Source organism: Daktulosphaira vitifoliae, unplaced genomic scaffold (assembly GCF_025091365.1).
Source record: "Daktulosphaira vitifoliae isolate Bord-2020 unplaced genomic scaffold, ASM2509136v1 Scaffold_5, whole genome shotgun sequence".
NCBI lineage: Eukaryota > Metazoa > Arthropoda > Insecta > Hemiptera > Phylloxeridae > Daktulosphaira > Daktulosphaira vitifoliae.
In genome coordinates, this window is record NW_026099576.1 from 20,560,572 (window position 1) to 20,583,164 (window position 22,593).

Genomic DNA, 22,593 nt, shown 5'->3' on the forward strand with positions numbered 1-22,593 from the left:
TATTTTTCGTGATGGAAATTTTGAGTTAAATTTAATTCGACATATAAATGAAATTTTTAATTATTAAAAGTGTGTAAAATGAGGCTAGTTGAACAACCGAAGAAATGCATTTTTTAACTATGAAATTTCAATAAATTGATTATAATCATAAAATTGTAGTTGGCTTATTTATTAGTTAATAATTTTACTACAATATTATGAATTCATTGAAATACGCTTTAAAATCACCAATGTCAATTTATTTTAATTGTTTAAGTTTAATAAAAAAAAAGCAGAGTATAGTAAGGAAATGGGTGCAATTTCAATAAAATTCTTGGAGTGGCTAATTATATGCAATTCCGTTTCCTTATATTTTTTATATAACCATAAATGTAATTTTGGAAGAACTTATCACTCTCCACGTTTCCTCCAAATTGCACATATGAGTAGGAAACTAGTAAACTGAAAACAAGACATTTTAGCTTTGGAGCGTAGTTCAAAACTATTGGTTTTACCATAGTTTTTTTTGACACTCGGTGGCGCAAAACCTATGTAAATTTTATTTTAGGGTATTTTTTTTTAAATGGAATCATACCAAGCTTACATTGTTAAAAAGATACCAACAAATAATCTAACATACCAAATAACTATCCATTTCATTCAATGTTCACATACAAAATATATTTTTCCTACACTAAGAAAGTGACTAGAGACAAGTTAAAATTATGTCAATAAATAATGATGTAATAAAGTTATTCTAGAGTTAAAACAAAGCAAGAATATAATTTTTTTAAGTGGAAAGTTTGAAAAGTCTAGTTGTAATATTACACATTTGCCAATAACCATGCAGGGGCATTATTTGAGTGATAATTTGGATTTGCTTTTGTTATTACAGTATATTGTAATGATACATAAGTATATTAATAAATGATTAAAATTAAACATATGTATAAAGTTTTCCTTATAATTCGAAAGATTCTCATAGAAAATTCCTTGAAATTTATTTATTTTTATTCTTAAAAAGCTATTGCCTATGACTGAGAGAACAGAAAAACTTACATAGCATATTACAGAATTGATTTTCAATACATATGTTCCTGACTAAATTTCATAGACCACTTTCATATTTGTTATTATCTAAATTATTTAAGAAAATGTTTTGTCATGGCAATTGAAGTGTAATAGATGAGAGAAGTATTTGTTACGAATCACAAGGAAGGCAGTGATCTTATAGAAATTTGTCCCATTTTTAATAAATTTTGATATCACTGAATCAATATTTGAATATTTTCATAAACTATTGAAAATTAGGTCTTACAATTTGAAGATTTTATCTTGACATACTTTGAAAGGTAAAAGATTAAAAGAAAAAACTTTGTTACATTTTTTTTAAATGTTTTATTGTAAAAGTCATAACTATTAAGATGCCTCCACTGTGGCAGCTGCAGCTGATTCTTCAGTATACTTTCCTTTTCCTTTGAGAGCCAAAGCTTGAGCTCTGCCTTTACCTCTCCTATCAAGAATCTTCTTACGATCTTTGTCTAACTTTAATTTTACAATAACACACTAAACACAGTAAAAAAGTAATTTCATTAATAATCATTAGATTACGTATTAAATTGTATCATAATATACCTTGGAAGGGTGGATTCCAACATAAACAGTTGCACCATTAGCTTTTTCACGTTGAATTCTTTCAATGTATATAACATATTTTTTACGGTACACTTGGACTATTTTACCAACTTGTTGACCTCTAAAGTGACCCCGTACAACCTAAAATTGCAATCATTTTAAGTTAAAATTTAATTAAAAAGTTTACATTACAACTGATTAACTGAAAAAAATATTTTTTGACAATTAAAATTCATTATTAAAAAATGTAAGAATTGTCAGAGCCTTAACATTATCAAATTGATAGATAAAACTTATGTTATCATTAATTTAGAAACAAGAACTGAAACTAAAAAATGTTAACATTAGTTATTCATCTACCTCAAAGAATGGTTTTGCATCATCATTCAATAGGAAGGTAAAATTTACCTTCCTAACCACAATTATAAAAAGTTGTAAGCAATAGTAAAATTTGTCAGTTTTATGAGATAACATAACATAAGAGTACAAAAATTCAATGTTAAATTTTTTTTTTTTCAGTGAGCTAACACATTTAGCTCACTGAAAAAAAATTAAGTTAACAAAAATTAATTTAGTTCACATAACTAAATTAATTTTATCATGTTATGCATTTTAAATATATATATCGCACCCCTAGATTTAAACTATTGTAACTCAAAAATGCGATTTTTGAGATAATGTTCATTTTAGGATTTCTGATTCTATTACCTACATAAGAATAAAACCGTAGTAACTATATCTTGTTTGGTTTCCAATAGAAAGCGCTAGAAGACAGTTTACTTTTATAATTCTAAGTTAAGAGAAAAAAAAGTTACGAGACATAGATCAGTTATTTCTATTAAATTTGACTCTTCGACTCAACTTAATAGGCCCGGGTTAACCTTAACGGATGGGTCCCCAATTTTGCACAGCTCATTTTTTTGACCATTAAAAAAAAATTAAGAGGTAGTGTAAAAAAAAAAAAAAAAAAAAAAAAAGACATTTGATTTTTGAGGGCCACCTATTGTTTATACAAGGTGTGTTAAAAAAGTAACAGAAATTAATAAAAATCAATGGTTATCTTAGTTTGATTGTGTTAGGCGCTAGTTTAATACTTGAGGATTTGGGTCAAAACCAAGAATCGGAAGCTACCTGACATCTCATTCTTATCTACTTAAATGAGTTTTAATTACCTGAAGGAGATATAGGCAATCATGTACCTTAGTTACAGAGGATAGATTATTAAATAAAATTAGACTATTGTTTTAAGTCAATGACAAAGTAAAGTTATATTCTAGATGTTCAGTAAATATAAGTTATATGTAATGTACAATATGCCTGACCTGAATCCTAATACAGTTGGTTAGTAGGAATATTCAAATGAGACGGAGTTGGTTGGCTATGATGACAATTGGCGATAGATGGGTCGTTGAATAAAACAAGTTATGTTATAAATAATATAAATAAGATGAAAGTAAAAGTATTGAAAACTAAGTCTATAACGGCCACTCAAACACAACTGCCCTTTGTTAGTTCGACGTCAGTAGCTTCGGACTACAAACGAGTAAAATTGTCACATCAGCATCTCCCTCTATGCTAATATGTATTACGAATTAAGTAAATGGAAATAAAACATGCGTAATATAAGTGGTAAAAACATAGGAATAAATGTTCCTATAATTGATCGTTATTGTATTGGCAAACATGTCTTAAAAATATAAGTACATTAAAATTTATATTGGATGTTTAGTCTCTAGTCAGCTGTTAAAAGGATAACACGTGTTTTGACAGCGGGCAGCGATTTTCCATTTGTATAAGTCATGGATCAAAGAATTTGCATTAAGTTATGCTATAAAATGGAATAAAGTGTAGATGGTCTTCGTACATCAACAATCCATGAAAACATAAAAAAAGTTGTAAGAAATTATCATAAAAGAACGCTTTATTACAATAAGAAAATTAGCTGATGATGTTGATATACCAACATCAATTTTTGCCTTGATTTGCAACATAAAATACTGTAATTATGCACCAGCCTCCAAATTTGTCATACATGGCACTGTGCGAATTTTTCTGTTCTCGAAAATAAACTCTGATGATAGTTGTTTACAAGCATAGATGAGATTAAAAGTATGTCATTGATAGAGCTCAAAACTNGAGAACTCTGATGATAGTTGTTTACAAGCATAGAGATTAAAAGTATGTCATTGATAGAGCTCAAAACTATCCAAAAGATGGTTTCAAAAATGTTTTGAGGATTGGAAGCTCTGACNCTCTGATGATAGTTGTTTACAAGCATAGATGAGATTAAAAGTATGTCATTGATAGAGCTCAAAACTATCCAAAAGATGGTTTCAAAAATGTTTTGAGGATTGGAAGCTCTGACATAAGTATATACCATCAGTTGAGGACTATTTTGAAGGAGATAACATAAATTTAAACAAATAAATGAAATTCTTTCTATATATTACATTAAAAATTTCGTTACTTTTTTAACACATCTCATAAAAACGTATTATACACGTAATTATCCAACCCTAATAAGAGCCTTTAAAACATCATTTGATAGAAAAAACTCATGAAAGTATCCATTATGTTACAAGAACTGTAATCAGATAATACTTGAAATTGTTATTCATCCATTTCAAAAAATGGTTTTGCTTCATCATAAAATTTGAGACCACAAAATTTATAAAAAAAACATAACATAACAGCAGAAATTTACCTTTTTAGGATGTAAGTAATAAACTATAATATAATTTTAAGTTATCAGAGCCTGTAAAATATCATTTCACAGATAAAACTTCCACAGATATTAATAGTGTTACAAGAACTGTAGCAAAACAACATCAGTGTTAGTTATTCGTCTGTTTCAAAGAATGGTTTTGCTTCATCATATAAAACCTACTTCAGTGATTTTCAATCAAGGAAATTTTTTTAATTAATAGTACATTCAGTAATATTAGCTCAAGTTATCTTTCATTAGAATATTTCTAATAGGATGGTTACATGAAGTTTATAATATTTATAATGTTAGCATTGAAGCTATCTACTGTTAAGATATAATGATAATATTTTAATATGTATTTAACTAATAAATTTTGAAAAATACTCTTTTCAAAAAAATAATCAAAGAGTTAAATAATTAAGTAAAATATCATGAAAGGAATCTAAATGCTTGTGTTCAAGAAAAGGTATTCCAAATTGTGTGTTTATATAGTTTAAAAAAAATTCAAAGCAATTTTTGGCTAGAGTTTTTGTTCTATTTCTTAATTGTTTTTAAAGTTAAATTATTAAAGAAATTATTTCTCACTTACAAATTACATCTTAAACATTTAAGAAAATACTAATTCAAATATGTAACAAATTTTGTTTGTTAATATTAAAAAAATAGTTTTCAAATTTGGAAACAATTTTTTAATTTAGTACAAAAAATAACCAAAGATAATTCATATCTCTAAATATTAAAAAGTTCAAGCGTTATTATTCTCGTAAATGATATTAAAATGAATTATTAATGAACTTGTTAAAGGTATGTAAAGTATTTTCTTTAAAAACGGATAAACCCAATAGAATGGATATATGAATTTAAATCAATTTATAGCTATGATAAATTATTCAATTAGAAAAAAATCTAACTAAAGAATTTTAATTGATTTGCTATAAAACTAGTACTAACCTGTACTTCATCATCTTTACGAACGGGCATTGACTTAACATTATATTTGCTTCTTAATTCTTTAGATAATGGCGCTGACATAATACGACGTCTAATATGTGAAGGAGCCGTAAAATGTAACTTGCGCGACTTACGTCGCGATGACGACTTGAATACATTGAATTTCATGACGGATAACTATAAAATGTAAAAAAAACTTTTAAAATATACTCATTTATGCAACTAAAGGATTTTATAATTATAAAGAATGATGAAATAAACAGAATTAATCCATAATATTAGGAAATTTAATAGTTTAAACTAAATATAAACGTTGTTTCAAGATTAAAATGGATAAAATTTTACTTACCAAATCCTTCAATTCCCAAACGTCAAATATATGGCGATCACGTTAGTTTAGAGAAATAGTAAATATTATATGATAATCAGTATTAAGTCTTGTTAACATATTTTACCACGCCGTATATACATTAAACATGGTATATGGTTACAAACGAAAACAGCGACATCAAAAAAGAATTTAGGCATGCAATAGATAAGATCTTATCTATTTGTATTAATATCATTTATTAAAAGAAAAATTATTATTAAATGTACCGTTTAATTTTCGTTCAGTACTATTTTACGGATATAACCTCATCATATTTAAGAAATATTATTGAATAAGGCGGGATAAAATAGAAAGGATAAGCTACGCTGATTTACATGACTTCTATAAATGAACTTAAAATTTAAAATTTTAATGAGAATTACTTCAATATTTAGCGTTACACTACAATCTAAAATGATTAATTCTTCATCTTACCTCGTCACCACTACTTGCTGTTTTATATTTCTTTCCAGCTTTTTTTAATTAGAGCTAAATTTATTTATTAAATTAAATTCCCTTAATTAAAATGAATTTTCTTAAAGTTATGGTCACGGATTATATGAAAATATTAACTATATTTTTCTTTATTCGTGGTGACAAAATTTTTTTCTTAATCAAGAGTTGGTAACCTATTACCTATGGTTACTTTCAGATGGTAATTGAATAAACAAGATTTGTTATTTTCAAATAATCAACGTTATCTATTATCAATTATCATATATACACGTGACTAACAATAATAATGTATTAAATATTTGTAGTATTTTGGTATTTAGTTACAATACCAAAATTTGGATACCTAGTGCTTTTGGTTTTTTTACATTAATCTTTATCCATTAATTTTTTCAATAACCAGAAATAATGTTTAAAATATTTGGAAATTATTAAATTTTTATTGATAAATTACTTTACTGCCATGTCACTATTCATAATAAACGAAAATACTAATTTTGAGCACATTATTGGTATTCTTTTTAATAACTGGACAGCTTTAAAAGTTTGTATATATATCCTTATATTATTTTATTATTGTATAAGTTTTGCCAATATTACAGTAACAGATATACATATATATAGCTTATTTATAAAAATAGTGACAACTCAAAAAATTTATTTTTTAAAAAATGTTTAAGAAGTAAGTAGTTTAGATAAATTAATGAAATATTTCAGACTAAAAATTTATTGCATATTATTAAAGTTAGTGCAAAAATGAGAAAAGAAAAAATATTGACTTGTGTTATTATTCTTGGTGAATCGTAATATGTTGTATAATTAAATATATTTCTTAGGCTATACAATTTCGTCCCATTATATCTTTTCTTAGTTTTAGTGCTAAGCATGTATCTAAATGTGAATAATTAAATATTTTTAATGAATGTTTACTTTCTATAGTTAGCCATTGATCATGGAATGGGAGGATCACTAGAAATGACCCATTTCAAGATAACTGATCTTATAAAGAATATTCATGACTTTCTACAAAAATCAGGTAACCTATTAGTAACAAATAAATAGTGTTGGGTATATAATAAAAAAATTAAACTATCACAAGTTCTGTGCCAAAAAATCATATTAAATATATGATATACTAAATCATATTTTGTAAGTTAATGGCTCTAGTCATTGCCATACTAATTAAGTTTAATACTTAATGAATAATTTTTTAAATTATATTTTTGAAGACTAAATCTAATCTATGATAAAATCTTAATTAGGAAACAAAAGCCCACTTTTCAAAACTTTAGAAAACACTACAAATATTATAAATATTGCCAATTATTGTGTAGTTATCCTAGTATAAATTTCAAATGACATTTAAGATAAGTGTATTTTTATTAAAAAAATAGTTATTTTCAAATAAAATATTGAGACATTTGAATTTTGATGATTTAAAAATATATATAATTAAAGCTATGAACGTCTTTGGAATAAAATTTTTTTAATTTTTCGGCATTCTGAACATTTAACATTTTCACTCTTCATTTGTAGAAGTATTAAAATAAAATACACTAATACGATACAAGCTGATTCTTTAGTCATTGACTTCTTAATTATTAAAAAAAATAAATATAATGTAGAAAATTTTATTTTTGATTTATTTTAGTTACATTTTCTTCTTAATTTATCAATTATATTAATTAATTATGTTTAAAAGAGTGTCAACTTTAATTTTTCAAATGGCAACAGTTATATTTAACTTGCTAGTTCATTAAAGAGTATTTAATTAAGAATGTTACTTCTTGATAACAACTGTTGAACTAGTATTTTGGAATTTATTAACAATTTAAAGTAATGATTTGAGTTGAGGTACAAAATATTTTTATTTTTATCACTAGACATTTGTTGGATCCACTCCTACTATACCTAGGTATAAAAATATTAATTACTTATAAAATATTGGTTCAAATGTTATTGACTAGCCATTTTCTACTTTATAATCTAGTTGAATATGTATAGTCATTTGAAAAAATAAAGTTGACACCTTTATAATGTATTGGGGACGAACATAAAAAATACTTTATGAGTAGTGATAAGCTGAGATAAAAAAGTTACTAAAAGAAATCAAAAGTTAAATTTAAATTTATATTAATATTTTAACTAATAAAAAATAATCATTCTGTATAATTTGATATTATTAAAACCAATAAATAAAACATTTTAATTGTTTTGTTAAAAACTTATGTTTAATAGAATAGACATAAATATTTTAAATACAATCTTATTAATTCAAGTTAATATTAGGTTTTTAATAACTATTAATATACATATACTAAAACTAGTTTTAGCTTCGATGCAAAGCTGAGAGGTATTGGTTTTACTATTATGTGTTTTTATTTATTTATTTTTTTTGTGTCTGTTATCACTTTTTCTCAGCTCTCACCAAACTGATTTCTTTCAACAATACGTCGAAAGATCGAAAATTGTATATAGTCGAAAATATTACCCTTAAAAATTAAAAAAATTTCCATCGTTCCCCGTAAATGGTGAAACCTAAAAAAAAATAACTTATTTTCGAAATTTTTCAATTTTTTTTACTTAAAACTGCCATAACTTTTTCAAAAATTACCAAATCAATATAAATTTTTTTATAGATGCACAATGTCTTTACCTATCATTTGATATATTTTGTTTATAAATCTGATCCTTTATTTGCCTAAAGGAGTGATTCAAAATGACAACTTTTTCACAAAAAATTTACTTTTTCAATTTAACTTTTAAAAGTGCTCCAGAAAGTCTGACAGTTTTATATATATCTTAAATTAAAGCTAATGTAATATACTTTATCTTAGAAAAAAAACTTCGGATTTTATTTTGTCTTCACGGTGAAAATGGCTACCAAATGCTATTTTTGTGAGAAAATTCTCGATTTTATTTTTTACATTTTTAACTTTATAATGCTATAACTTATTGAAAAGTGTATGGATCAAAACAATTTTTTTATGAGAAATAATATTATATCCCTTTTTCATTCGACACACTTTATCTGAATCCACCATTTTTTTAAAATTAAACATTATCTAAAGATTTGCATCGAAGCATTTTTTTGATAGTGATTATAATCCCTGCCAGATATCATTATACTTGATCCAACTGTGCCACACCACACCTGTGCTGGGTTTTTTTAGGGTAATAAGAATTTTATTTAACTGAATTTAATAAATTAAAGATATTTTTTTATTTTAAAATTCAATAAATATAAAATGTAGTTTTGAAAAAACACTTGTATGGTATAATTTTTAGTTTAGAAAAATAGTTTTCAAAAAAAAAGTTCTGACTGTATTTGTAAAATGACTTAGGTATAAAACTCTAAAAAGAAAATTTTAAATAAAAATTTTGTTTAGTTTTTAGTTAAAAAGTTATTTTTATAACTAAATGCCCTTTTATAATTTTAAAAAAATACCTAAATATATAGTTTAACTTTTAGGAAATGAATCATGTTGGACGGGTGTATCAGATATAATAGAAGATGTTATGGATGTTGGTTTTGATGTAGTTCTTGAAGATTTATCAGCTGATGATTTAGGAAAACATATCTGTAAAGTTTATTGTGATTGGAATCAGTCAATCCAAAGTCGTCTTCATGTAATTGAAGAACTTAGATCAATGCCAATTACTATACCAATTCAAGTTTTACCTATCAAACCATCACAATCAAAAAATAAGGTTTGATTATTTAAATTAAAAATATATCTCATGAGTATTATATCAATCCTTAGTAGATGAAAGGATGCAAGCAATATTAAAATTTTTTAATTGCTCATTAAATTGCTGCATATGACTTACAGTCTATTTGTAAATTGCAACATAAAAATATGTTGCTTCTTTAAATTTTTTATAGTTATTATATTTAATTTTTGGAGAAATTTTTATACTCGTATCACATCCTCATCAAAAATATTGCTTACATGTTTTCACATATCAAGGCTGAATAATTTATTATATTATACTGAAGTAAATTTTATAAAAATATATCAAGTTGTAGTAAAGAACTATATAAAAAATAAACTGTTAAATTTTATTAAAAAGTAATGCTGGAATTTTTGGCTACAAATTTAAACTAAAACCAAACTTTACTAAGGTTGGAGATTAATTAAAACAACTTTTTTTTAATCAAGAAGTAATTTTTAGGTTTTTTTCTTAAAAAAAATAAGAGTAATCTGTTATTTGTAAACAGATTTTTATTTATTTTGTTAACCGGTATCCAACATCCAATATACCAGAGAAACAGTTTTTTAACAAAAACCAATAACTTTTTTAAATTAGCTAGTTTATTACTAAATTGATAATTTGATTTCAATAAGATAACATTGGAATTCAAAAAGCATTTTTGCAGTTTTTAAATGTTTATTATAAATTATAGACAAAAATTTAATGCATGCTTAATTATTGAGTTAAGTAAATATTAAAAATAGATTTCCACAGAACAAAAATTATTATACTATGATGATACAATTTTCTTTTTGTTTAGAAGAGAATAGTTAAAGATATTCTTATGATTTCGCTTCTCAGAACATAAGCTTTACTGTAGCACTGAACAGTAGTCATTTTGTGTTAACTTCTTATGAAGAAAATAATTATGAGTTAAAGGTACTTTGGAGGAGGTAGTAAAAAAATATCTCTGAAATTTTTTATTTTTATGTGTGAAATTAAGTACTTCAAAATTTTATTTTATTATTACTATTAACCAAAATATTATAAACGGTTAATATTAAAAAAAAAAAAGTAATTGACAACTGCTTTTTACAAAACCAGTTATCATTACTGATACCAATTACCAAATAAAAGCAAAATTCCAATTTTACCAGAATTTAATAATCTTTTTTGGTAATAGTTCAAGGCCTGACTAATAAACATTCTAAATTAAATTTTTTTCCTTTAAAAATCCTTCTTTATACTCATGTTATTATTTAAGTATCATATCTATGAGTTAGATTTACTAATTATTAGAGTTACTAATTACATTATAATTTTTACTCTAGAAAGAAGATTCATCTTCTAGCGATGAAGACCACGAATCAGATCTTGAAGAAGGTTGGACTGTTGTAAAACATAAATAAATGTATTTATTATTTTATAAGTTTAAAAAATTCAAAATAAATTCTATGCAAAACTTGTATAATATATTTAGGAGATCAAGAATTTACAATTAAATATTGTTGTATATTAATTGATTTATTACACAAATTTTATTTTATCATTAAAATTACACTTCTGTAATGAAACATCTTGATAAACCACTCTGTTAAAAATTGTTTTAATCAGATTGTTTAATTTTTACTATTAAAATAATATAATTAGTCTATACATAAAAATTCAGTATAATATTATCATTTGAGTTTTTGTTATTTATGTTATGTCATGTTATTTAGCAGACTGAACATTCTGTTTTTACAGTTTCTTGACTATTTAATTAAGAATAGTGCAATTATATTGTTTTTGGTGATAAAAATAAATCAAACTTAAAATATATTAACATTTATCATAATTTACATTTGAAATAAATAAATAAAACTAAATTTTTTAATGATATTTCGATTTTTGGTTTTTTAGAAATAGGCAAAAAGGAATAATGAAAAACTAAAATACTAATATCTATACAAAAATATTCATTTTTATGTAATTAAATTAGTTTTAATCGTAATTATACAAGTTATTGGTTAGCTAATACAATAATAATACTTAGAATTAATAACTTAATTACTATTGTGTAATTATTGTGTGCACTACTTTTATTAGTGTCATTATTATTAGAAAACGAAATTCTATTTTCAATTCCAATAATTAAGGGACTAGTGGTATTCATATATACAGCAACTGCATTATAATCAACAATATCTGTAAAATTTTTAAATTATTTACTTAGGATAAAATCTGCAATGAAAAATATTTTTCAATACAATTTTCATATTTTATATTATTTAACTTATGTTAAAAGTCAAAAACAAAATAAACATTATTTGGGATGTTACATAAACAAATAAATTAATTACATACCAGTACGTTCATATGTCATTACATTGTGTGTAAAGGAAGTGAAATTATCTCCTCCCATAGCTAAGTAGTCACACATTAGAAGAGTGTAATTAGCATCATGTTTGACAGGTTCATATTTTGGAACACGACACTCTTTACACCTAAGAAGAAGTGAAACTACTCTATTTCCAGGGGGTCTTGATAAGTCATATTTAACAATTGCACCTTAAAAAAAGATATATTACACTACTAATTTTATATCTAAAAGTATTAAGACCCATATTCTATGGATCAAAGATTGGTTAAGAATTAATAAAAATTAATTTAGTAACATTTTTTATATTCTATTTTACATAATAGAATTACTTTCTGAAAATTTTTTTTAACGATAACTTAAATATTTTTTTTTTACTCATATATAATAAGGTCACTATGAATTTTCATAGAGCAGAAATTATCCAAATTTCGGAGCAAAAATTGACAATACAGAATTTTAGTCACGCGAGTGTATATTATGGATGAGGTTTCTAATTAGGACAAAAAACTTACCAGACACCTGTAAGAAACGGTCAGTGCCCTGATTTTCTTTATAATAATATACGCTACTTTCAAATGCTTCTAAAACGTTTTTTCCGGGAATTGTTAATTTTACAAGTTTATTCATAAACGGCAAAACTGTAATGAGTTGTCCCATGCTAATATAACCTAAAAACAAGTTTTATTTCAATCAATTATAAAATAATTATTCTATATTTCAATATTGATTTATGGCATTAGACATCTTGTATCTGCTGTCCTTTTATAATCCGAGATTAAAAAGGACAGATGAAGTTATAATTGAAATTACAATTTTAAATGTCTCCTTAAGATAAAATGAAATATTGTTACGGAAATTAGTTTCAATATTTTCAAAATTCTATTTTGGAAGAAAATGGTTCCTTGGCTATTCTGATTTGAAGACGTTTTTACAATAACAGAAACTAGTGCTTTTCTTTTTTCTACATTTTTCAATCATCAGGTTATGAGAAATAAGAACACATGGAAGGTTCAACACAACCAGATTAAGCGATGGACATTTTCAAGAGATTAAAGTTAATGATCTATTGTTTTGTTTAATTTCTTTTTAATTTTCCATAATCGTGTGCAAAAATTCATGTCCAGGGCAGCAAATATTTTTACAGGACCATAATTGTACCTAAACGCCCTATATTTTTGGAAAGGTTCGATAGATTTGCATGACATTTATCTTTAAAAAATCATTTTTTAATCGAATAGTGGAATTTTATATAATAAAGTATGATAGTCCTCCCGTAAATCTTAATTAAATTGACATTTGTCAATTTAGATTTGAGTATCAACATAACCAATTTATTCAGTAAAATTTGACCAGTAAGACAGCAAAAGCACCCTTTGATGTTTTCGCACGCACATCTTTTCATGGGTTTAGTATCTAATAATGTAAAATGACTGCTATTGGTTTGTTAATTTATTGAATAGTTATTACTGTACCATTATGACCAGTTTCGTTAATAGATGAACGTACACCGCCTGCTTGAAGAAGCCCAATTGGAGCATCACTCCAATATTTCCCGCTTTGATTAGTTGATAAAACATTCTAAACAAATTTAAAAAATATAATAATAATAATAATAATGTTTAATTATAATAATTTTAATAATTATAATTATAATACATTTTTTATTAACTATAATAGTTAATAAAAAATTTAATAATTCATAAGTTTATGCATTTTTTAAATAAAATTAACTTATATTTAATTTTTGAAAACTATAGGAGATGAAATATTTCAATTTCAATTATAATAAATATATTGTTTTATAAAATTTTTTAATAAAACTCCAGACAGAATTTCATGCTTGATTGTCTAACTAAAGATTTTTTTTTGATAAACTAATTACTATAGTTTTTTTAGGATTCAACAATTAATTAAAAGTTTGAGTTCTACATGATAAATTAAGTTCAATTTTAATATCATGATGTTATTTAAAAAAATAATAATCAAAAATACAAGAAAATTTACTTTTACATTAACATTAAATGTATTAGCTTAAGTAACTAAAAAGCCGTGATTCCCCGAGTTTTATGCTTCTCAAAAACTGTACTAAATATATGATTTCCTATATAACAATTTACTCATTTATAGTTTTATCTGAATATTTATGTTAATTAATATTGATAAGTTTTACTTGCATTATAAACATATGCATCAGCTATTAGATTTCCTATGTTGCACTCAGTCGAAATACATGTATTTATAAGTTCAACTTCTGTACGACCGATACGTACAGCAGTTTTTTCAATGATTTGAGGTCTCCAAATGTTCATAATTTTTTCCATTTCATCATCTACATCAAGAGTAAGCGGCAATTAGTTTATATGAATTCTAATAAATTCTTTAAAAATTATATTAAAAAAAACAAATATAGTCAATAAACTTATTAAAATTAAAAAAAATATAAAGTCGTTAATTTTCGACATTTTTTGAAATATTTTTACTTAAAACTGCTATAACTTTTTCAAAAATGACCAAATTAATATAATTTTTTTTTATAGATGCACGTTGTCTTTTCCTATCATTTGATATATTTTTTTATAAATCTGACACTTTACTTGCCCAAAGAGGTCATTCAAAATGACAACATTTTCATAAAAAATTAACTTTTCCAACTTAACTTTTGAAAGTGTTTCAAAAATACTGACACTTTTATATATACCTTAAATTAAAACTTATGTAATATAATTTATTATGAAAAAAAAAAATTTCGGACTTTATTTTGTCTTCACGGTGAAAATGGGTACCAAATGCTATTTTTGAAAATTTTCGATTTTATACTTTACATTTTTAACTTTAAAATGCTATAACTTTTTGAAAAATGTATAGATCAATATAATTTTTTTATAAGAAATTTTATTTATATACTTCTTTTATTTGACATACTTTTTTTTTAAAATAAAACTATTTCCTTTTAAATATTTATATATTATATATAATAATATATTACACTTAAATCATAAAAATTAAAATAGGAGATCATATAGCATTTGGAATAATCTATCAATTTATTTTAATTAAACAATATCTACAGAATTGCATCGAAGCGTTTTTTATGATAGTGATTTTAATCACTGTCAGATATCATTATACTTGACCCAACTATGCCACCTCCCTACTGTGCCGCGACCCCATTGTGCTAGGTTTCTTTTTATTTAAGAGTTACTCATAGAGTTACCGGAATGTTTTATTTATTTTTAATCCTATATTACAATAGAGTTTCAATTTGAATAATTTAAGATTATGTAATCATTCTTTTCTATGCAAAATATTACAAAATCGGTTAATTTTATTAAAAAATTTATGATTTTTATCTTTAATACTTAATATTTGATAGAAGTTGAAATTTTGAATAATTTTTGTTTTTTCATCTTAAAGTCTATTGTATTATCTTTAATTTGATGTTAGTTTAAAGGTTTTCTAAACATCGTCAAAATTTGAAAATAAAAATATGTTTAATGGTTTTTAAGCCTCCAACAGAATGCCGGTTATTGATTGGATTAAAAAAAGTATATCTTTGACAAGGCAAATGTTTGAATTATTATCAATATAAATTTTGAAAATTCCGTCTAATTATAAAAAAGGTATTTATAATTTATTTTCATTATAGAAGTGATAACTAAAAATATCAACATTGACGGTTTTATAATAACAAATTTTTTGGGAAATTTCTCTTTATTGCCGGGACTAAGAGGAATTTTCGAAAATTATAGCTGATTGCATTAACTAGATACGTTTTATGATCTTTTGACGTATTGTTGATTGAAATCGGTTCAGTAGCAGCGGAAGTTATAGACTTTAAATACCGGACAAAAAAAAACGTCAAATTAAATCAATAGCTTCTCAGATGCGCATCGAAGCTAGTAGACATTATATAAATTTAATTTCAATATATAAAAATATATACTTCAAATAAATGGCATCGATTAGAACAGTTGGTGCCTTTAGCTCCAATTGCTGGCCCAGGACGGGCCAGTTTTTTGAAAATTGTACTCACTGATATTTATATATGCTCTTTTGAACTTTCAAGCAAATTAAAGATTATATTACAATTTTTTTATTACCTTTTGGAATTGTGTGGTCCATTAATATTGGCGAGCCATCTATATGCAGCAGATTTCCATTTGAGTCGAATTTTAAATGAACTTTACCAACGTACTTGGTGTGAGCATAGGCTTGTAACACAGGTATCATTTTTCCATTGGTTGAATTTACACGAGTTGGATATGGTCCACGAGGCTTATCAATATCAGGTTGTTTACCTAAAAGTTGAAAAAACTTTCATTTTTATTTTGTATAAGATAATATATTTATTTAAAAATTATTTTCTTGAAAAAATTACCATTTAATATATTAATATAAAAATATAATAGAATTATTTTCGCCTTAATTCATAGTTATTGAAAATATATGAACTAAAACTAAATTAAAAGAATGCACAATATTTTTACGTCTAAAACCTTTGTATTCTACATTTTTCAATAAAAATTTGTCTTTAGTGCTATTAAAATTGATGTATTTGTACTCAATCAATTTTTCTTTAAAAAAATAATGTTGAGTCTACAAATTTTACCACTATAGAGAAAAGTGTGTGAATGGCCACCAACGATTACGTCAATATCACCAACTTGTTTGGCAACTTCAATATCTTTTTCTATTCCACTGTGTCCCAATGCTATAATAATTTTTGTTCCTTGTTTAAGTAATAGTTTTGTTTCGCGTTTCAATGCTTCTATTTCATCAATAAATTCAACAACATCAGGTTGGGATAGAAACTATAAAATTAAAAAAGCATACTATCAATAGGATGAAGCATAGTAGTTGCATTCGGGAAACTACAATTTGCATCCAATCGTTATCGTAACTAAAAAGGACAATTTACAATTTTTTCCACTCAGGCCTAGGTGTATACAGGGTGTGCCAACGTGATTTACCAATTTGAATATATGAACAATTATTACAATCAGTAAATCACGGTGGGACACTCTATGTACAAGATCATCCGAAAACTGATGATACTAGTTGCATACATTAAGTATCATAAAAAATAAAATGTATACAAATATACATATACATATGTACATAAAAACACAATAAAAGAAATGAAATAATCAAAAGGATAATGTTTCAAAATTGCATGTTTGTAGTAAGTATTTAAATTTTATCTAATACAATTTCTGTAGATAATATTCAAAAGTTGATACGTCACATTAATGGGTTTTCGAGTTATTTATCATATGTTTTTAGAAGGATGCATTCTTTCGCATGTAAAAAAATTATGATTAAATTTTAACGGAAGCTTATGATTTTTACGCTTAAATAATTTCAATTTGCTTAAGACTTCATTAAATTTTTTAATTTGTTTTTTACTTCTGAAAAATTATTAAAATGGACATTAGCTCTTAAAATATCAACAAATTTATAAATATTTATAAATTTATAAAGTATTTAATATAGTTATTATTTGTAATTCATAAAAATTAATTTTTAATCTTACTATATTTCTTTTGGAGAATATAAAAATTAAAAAATAATCATGTACTCTTTCAAAATCATTTTTTTAAGGTGATGGTAGGAGTGATATATGTTATATTGTATCCGGTTGAAATTCTTGTAATTAGAGACTGATTAGCTCAAATTAATATAATTTCAATGAATTCCTTTTATTATTCCAAATTACTTTAGTGTCTGGTGTTAAATAGCCAACAAAGCCCACTTTGGTACCATTTATTGTCTTAATAATTGATTTTTGAATGTATTTCTTCAATTCGGGTTCTTTAGTTAGGTCCAAATTAGACACAACCATTGGTATACTGATTGTATGGTTTAAATACGGCAAGAGATTTGCGATTCCAGCATCGAATTCATGATTTCCCAATGTCTAAATTAAAATAAATGAATGTAATATTAAGCAGATTCATATTTTGCCGGCTTGATTTTACACATAAAATAATGTGACAAAATTGTTGACTATAATAGAAATGTACTTTACACATCAATTTTTTTATATAATAAATTAATTGTATGTGTGTTATAGGTAAATAATTATTAATTAATTGCCAGTTAAAGATATTTAAGAAAAAAATTATAAAAAATGCGCAATATAAATTTTGTAATCTTATAGTAAAATGAAAATCATACTTAACAAAAAGAATTTCCGTATGTTTTTAATTATTTTTGAATAAAAATAAAAGTGTAAGATAAGATTGTCATTAAATAAAGTAATTACTACTTTATTTTAAAGGCGTGTCAAATTTTTAATACACCATACTTAAAAAAATTATCATTATCATTATCATTAAAAATCCATTAAATTATAAATACTTATGGTTTTTATTATTCAGATAAGATTTTCATTCTACGTGGTAATAGAAACTATTTTATCTTTTAATGCTTTAAAAATAATAAAGGGATCATCATAATTATTCTACTTTGTGTGAATAGAATTTTTAGTAATACGTTCTGATCTTTATAAAATAGTATTACTATCAAACAATAATACTTATTTTAAAACATATAACTCAATTACTAAAAATAATGACAATATTATTATGACAATATATTGACCATTGAACAATTTTATTCTTATTTTTGTTTCAAACGATTTGTTTATTTCCAAAAAATATTTTATTTTTATTGTGAACAATTTATATACAATACGAGCTTTTATTTTTTCAAAACTAGTCAACTAGAGAAATTTAAATAAAATAATCATGATTATTTTATACATGATACATTCGCCTTGCACTTTTAATTATTTAATAAATTAGAAATAATGCATAAAATATTTAAGTGTGTTATTATTCAATTGTATTACATCTCAAAAAAGCCCGTTATGATTACACGGTAATATCAAATATAATTTAATCAGAAAGTACAATTTATATACATTAAATATTGACCTTAACTTTTTTTATTTAATAATAGAGTATAATAATAGAGGATTTTGGTTACTAATTAAAAAAAAGTAAGGGCAATATCAACCAATTATTGTAGTTCATAATATAAATATTATGTGACGGTAAAAATATTAATTATTCACACAGTATATTTAAAAATATGTAGGTTTTCATAATATTTTATCACAAATATTATCATATAATTTTGAAAATGTATAATCTTCAAATATTTTAAATTAATTATAATAAAAATGCTTTCAAAACATTTTGCAACAAATATTTTATATGTATTATAGTAAATATTGTATGGTAGTTTACAAAAATTGTTTTAGTAATTTTTAGTCACAAATATATTCAACCTGAAATATATGCTAAACATTTTATAACTTTTCGCTAAATATTTTACGATAATTTTCATAAAATGTTTTTATGAAAAATTAATTTTTTTCGATTTTCTGATAGAGATATTTGTTTTTTATTCTCAGTCAATACGGTATAAATTTTTCTATATTAAATACATTTTGAATTAATACAAAAATTTACGTTTATAAGCTATTGACGTTTTTGAAGTTTTATACTTTAAAAAAATAATATTTAAATAAGACATCTTCAAAGAATCTTGAAAAAAAAACTTGAGTTATGTCTTTATATTCTATAAAATAAAAAGTTTTAATTTAAGGACTTCGTTCGATGAGAGAAGATAACCAGAAAAAAATTGAACTATCTTAGTATAATGATTTAATGACGTTAGATTACGAATGTTATTATTTTAAAATTAATGATAAGTCATTTTAACATTAAATTAAATGTACGTAGTTTAAAACGATAGTGTAACAAAGAGATTCTCAAAGAATATTACTATAGACGCACTTCTTAAGGGGTTTTAAATAAGTCATAATTGACTATAAATTTAATAAATTTTTATTCTATATGCTAAGTTTGTGGAAAATTTATACAAATAATTTTTATTTTTAGGTAATTTCAAAGTAAAAACATTGAAAAATAGTAATATTAGATTAAAAAAAACTCTAATACATCCATTAGAAATGTATAACTTTATATAAAATACCATTGATTTCATTAAAACTATGTTTCTTTAATAAAAATTATTGTAAATTATTATACACGAGGTAGTTATAACAAATTACCGAAAATAAATTTTATTTTTATATTTTTAATATAAAATGCAGTAGATACTATTTAAAATATTGTGACATGATGAAACAATTATTAGTAATACATTAAATGTATTTTAAGTTCATCTCACTTGTATTATTTAATGAAAATCATTTCTAAGTTTAAAAAATCCCCTAAAAAAATTTAAAATTAAGATATGGGTGCATAGCGTCTACATCAATTGGTTGGGTTAAGTTAAAATAAAATAATAAAATATTTATTATAACATGTAATTAATAAATAAATGTAATACATGTAAGTTATACTCTTTAGTTACGATCATTAAATTTAAGAATATATTATTTTGCCCATACAGTAATTATAATTANTATGTTACTATTTTATTAATCCATTTATAATCTTTATGTTGTTATTTTAAATTTCAATTTTATATAGTGCTAACTTTCAATTAAATAAAACCTAATCTAAGGTCTTATTTTTTAGAGCAAGCGAACATTTAAACAGGTACACACTCTTTTTGATTGAGAAGCTACCAAAAAAATTGGATTGATATTTTTTTGCTCATAATTATCATATTTAAAATAATATGTCTAATAATAATAGTCTAACGGTTTTCGTATACCACTAAAAAATCAGAAGTGATGGTTATCCACTAGTCCTATTAGGAAATTCCTGCTTAATTTAATTTATTTTAAATTTCAATAACATTCTGATCAATTCAACTCTTTAGTTACGATCATTAAATTTAAGAATATATTATTTTGCCCATACAGTAATTATAATTAACGGAATTTAGGAGTTCTTGAAATCGCGTATAAATTAATTAGCCGTATATTGTAAACAATATGGTATTATGAATAGATAAGATGTTTCATGGTGTTATTATCAGGGAAAAATGATTTTATGTTGAAATTCTTAATTTTTAACTTAAATATTTCATAATGCCGTAAAATCAAACTGGTCCTATTTATAACTTATATTTTAAGTGTAAAATATTTGTGTTGATTGAACATGTAAAATATTAATTTGTGAAGTCCTTGTTTTAATGATAACACGTAAAATTTTAAGAATATAAGATACTATTCAAATATTTGATTTTATCAACTCTATTATCTGTATTACCGTAACATCTGGTTTGAGTTGATTGATGAAATCAACGACAGGTTTCCATTTGAAAAAAGAAAAGTACGGAGTCCCTTGGTAAGTATCACCAGCCACCAAAAACAGCGACTCCATCCCATTGGCGGCAGCTTTTTCTTTTTCTCTTTTTACTGTATAAGCTACCCTAGCAAAACCTCCATAGCATTTATTGTTCTTCACCTCTTCTTCCCGACATTCGTTACAATAAGCATCCATCTCATCGAAATGGCTGTGCATGTCGTTGGTGTGCAATAAAATAAAATCCAGTAGTTCGGCCATTGTAATATTCGCAACGGCACATGTGACAGCAGCGAAAATAAAAACGCGAAACGATCGCATTTTATCTTGTAAACGCGTGTGAAATGTTTGTACACAATTTTACGACTGCATAGTTCGTTGCAATACTTTTTTTTTGTATTCAAACTGAAGTTGTTTGCCTACTATAAATCGTTATTGCGCATGATAATTGCTGATGAAAATATATGTTAGCATATTTGAAATCAGTTTCAACACACTAAATATTTCTGAACTATGATCTAATCTAACGTATCCAATGAGACTGTAAACTGTTTAAGAAACTTCATATTGCCAAACAATCAGCGTTGACATCATTTACTTTTTACACAAGCACTTGACGAGAATTAATTGTCGAATTCAGTTTTTTTTTTAATTATTAAAAACAATTATTTAAAATAAATTAGTGTGATATTGAAATGCTTATTAATATTGCAAATATACAGGCATTAATGAGTCATCTGTAAAATAAATAAATACAAGTTCAATACGCGATAATTACAATAATTTATGTTATAACACGAGTTATTAAAATAATTAGTTTAACAGATAATTCACAATTAAAAAATATTTTTTTATTATATTTTATATCAATATACGTCGTTTAATGATCTAACAAAGTCGAACGAAATGTAATCCGTAATTTCACAACTACTATAAAATATTTTGAATGTCAAAATTGATGTAATTTTCAATTATTTTAAATATATAATTTATTATTTTTAGAATAAAATTATTACATTACATTTTTATTAGTAAATTTTTATAAAAATTACTTTAAGGACATTTGGTAATAGCATTTGTTAAATATTATTCAGTTCAACCTATGGCTGTTTAATTGAATAATACTACACGTTATCTTTTAGATGCTCATATAGTAGTAAACTATTAATTCTGCTACTCGAAACAAAAAACGAAGACAATGAAATTAATA

The 22,593-nt window shown here is 24.1% G+C and overlaps 3 protein-coding genes across 4 annotated transcripts; 1 reads left to right on the forward strand and 2 right to left on the reverse strand.

Annotated features, from left to right (window-relative positions):
• Positions 1 to 1,353: 1,353 nt before the first annotated feature.
• LOC126907967 (60S ribosomal protein L26) lies at positions 1,354 to 5,742 on the reverse strand. Its single transcript, XM_050689722.1, has 4 exons — positions 5,622 to 5,742; positions 5,273 to 5,449; positions 1,615 to 1,755; positions 1,354 to 1,545 (listed from the first exon to the last, which is right to left on the reverse strand). Exons 2-4 carry the CDS (start codon positions 5,438 to 5,440, stop codon positions 1,399 to 1,401), a joined length of 456 nt encoding a protein of 151 aa, XP_050545679.1. The 5' UTR covers positions 5,441 to 5,449; positions 5,622 to 5,742; the 3' UTR covers positions 1,354 to 1,398.
• A 610-nt stretch (positions 5,743 to 6,352) lies between these two features.
• LOC126907965 (uncharacterized) lies at positions 6,353 to 11,318 on the forward strand. 2 transcript variants are annotated; one of them, XM_050689720.1, is made up of 4 exons: positions 6,353 to 6,639; positions 7,035 to 7,131; positions 9,568 to 9,806; positions 10,612 to 10,769. In XM_050689720.1, the coding sequence occupies exons 1-4, from the start codon at positions 6,559 to 6,561 to the stop codon at positions 10,657 to 10,659; spliced, it is 465 nt and encodes a 154-aa protein (XP_050545677.1). In that variant the 5' UTR covers positions 6,353 to 6,558; the 3' UTR covers positions 10,660 to 10,769. The 2 variants fall into 2 exon arrangements, with proteins under 2 accessions (XP_050545677.1, XP_050545675.1); XM_050689718.1 differs by lacking the exon at positions 10,612 to 10,769 and adding an exon at positions 11,123 to 11,318 and having other exon boundaries at positions 6,369 to 6,639.
• A 416-nt stretch (positions 11,319 to 11,734) lies between these two features.
• LOC126907925 (protein 5NUC-like) lies at positions 11,735 to 22,066 on the reverse strand. Its single transcript, XM_050689617.1, has 9 exons — positions 21,348 to 22,066; positions 17,870 to 18,070; positions 16,763 to 16,964; positions 16,254 to 16,451; positions 14,328 to 14,482; positions 13,626 to 13,731; positions 12,666 to 12,821; positions 12,138 to 12,341; positions 11,735 to 11,978 (listed from the first exon to the last, which is right to left on the reverse strand). The coding sequence occupies exons 1-9, from the start codon at positions 21,702 to 21,704 to the stop codon at positions 11,794 to 11,796; spliced, it is 1,764 nt and encodes a 587-aa protein (XP_050545574.1). The 5' UTR covers positions 21,705 to 22,066; the 3' UTR covers positions 11,735 to 11,793.
• Between the last annotated feature and the right edge of the window lie 527 nt (positions 22,067 to 22,593).

Coding starts and splice junctions, on each gene's coding strand:
- LOC126907967 (XM_050689722.1), bottom strand. CDS start 5,440: ATGAAATTCAATGTATTCAAGTCGTCATCGCGACGTAAGTCGCGCAAG. Junction 1,756..5,272: donor GTAAAGATGATGAAGTACAG/GTTAGTACTAGT, acceptor TTGCAATTTTAG/GTTGTACGGGGTCACTTTAG. Junction 1,546..1,614: donor TTGGAATCCACCCTTCCAAG/GTATATTATGAT, acceptor TACTGTGTTTAG/TGTGTTATTGTAAAATTAAA.
- LOC126907965 (XM_050689718.1), top strand. CDS start 6,559: ATGTCACTATTCATAATAAACGAAAATACTAATTTTGAGCACATTATT. Junction 6,640..7,034: donor ATAACTGGACAGCTTTAAAA/GTTTGTATATAT, acceptor TACTTTCTATAG/TTAGCCATTGATCATGGAAT. Junction 9,807..11,122: donor CATCACAATCAAAAAATAAG/GTTTGATTATTT, acceptor TTTTTACTCTAG/AAAGAAGATTCATCTTCTAG.
- LOC126907925 (XM_050689617.1), bottom strand. CDS start 21,704: ATGCGATCGTTTCGCGTTTTTATTTTCGCTGCTGTCACATGTGCCGTT. Junction 16,965..17,869: donor ATTTAACACCAGACACTAAA/GTAATTTGGAAT, acceptor TTAATTTTATAG/TTTCTATCCCAACCTGATGT. Junction 12,342..12,665: donor CCGTTTCTTACAGGTGTCTG/GTAAGTTTTTTG, acceptor TCTTTTTTTAAG/GTGCAATTGTTAAATATGAC.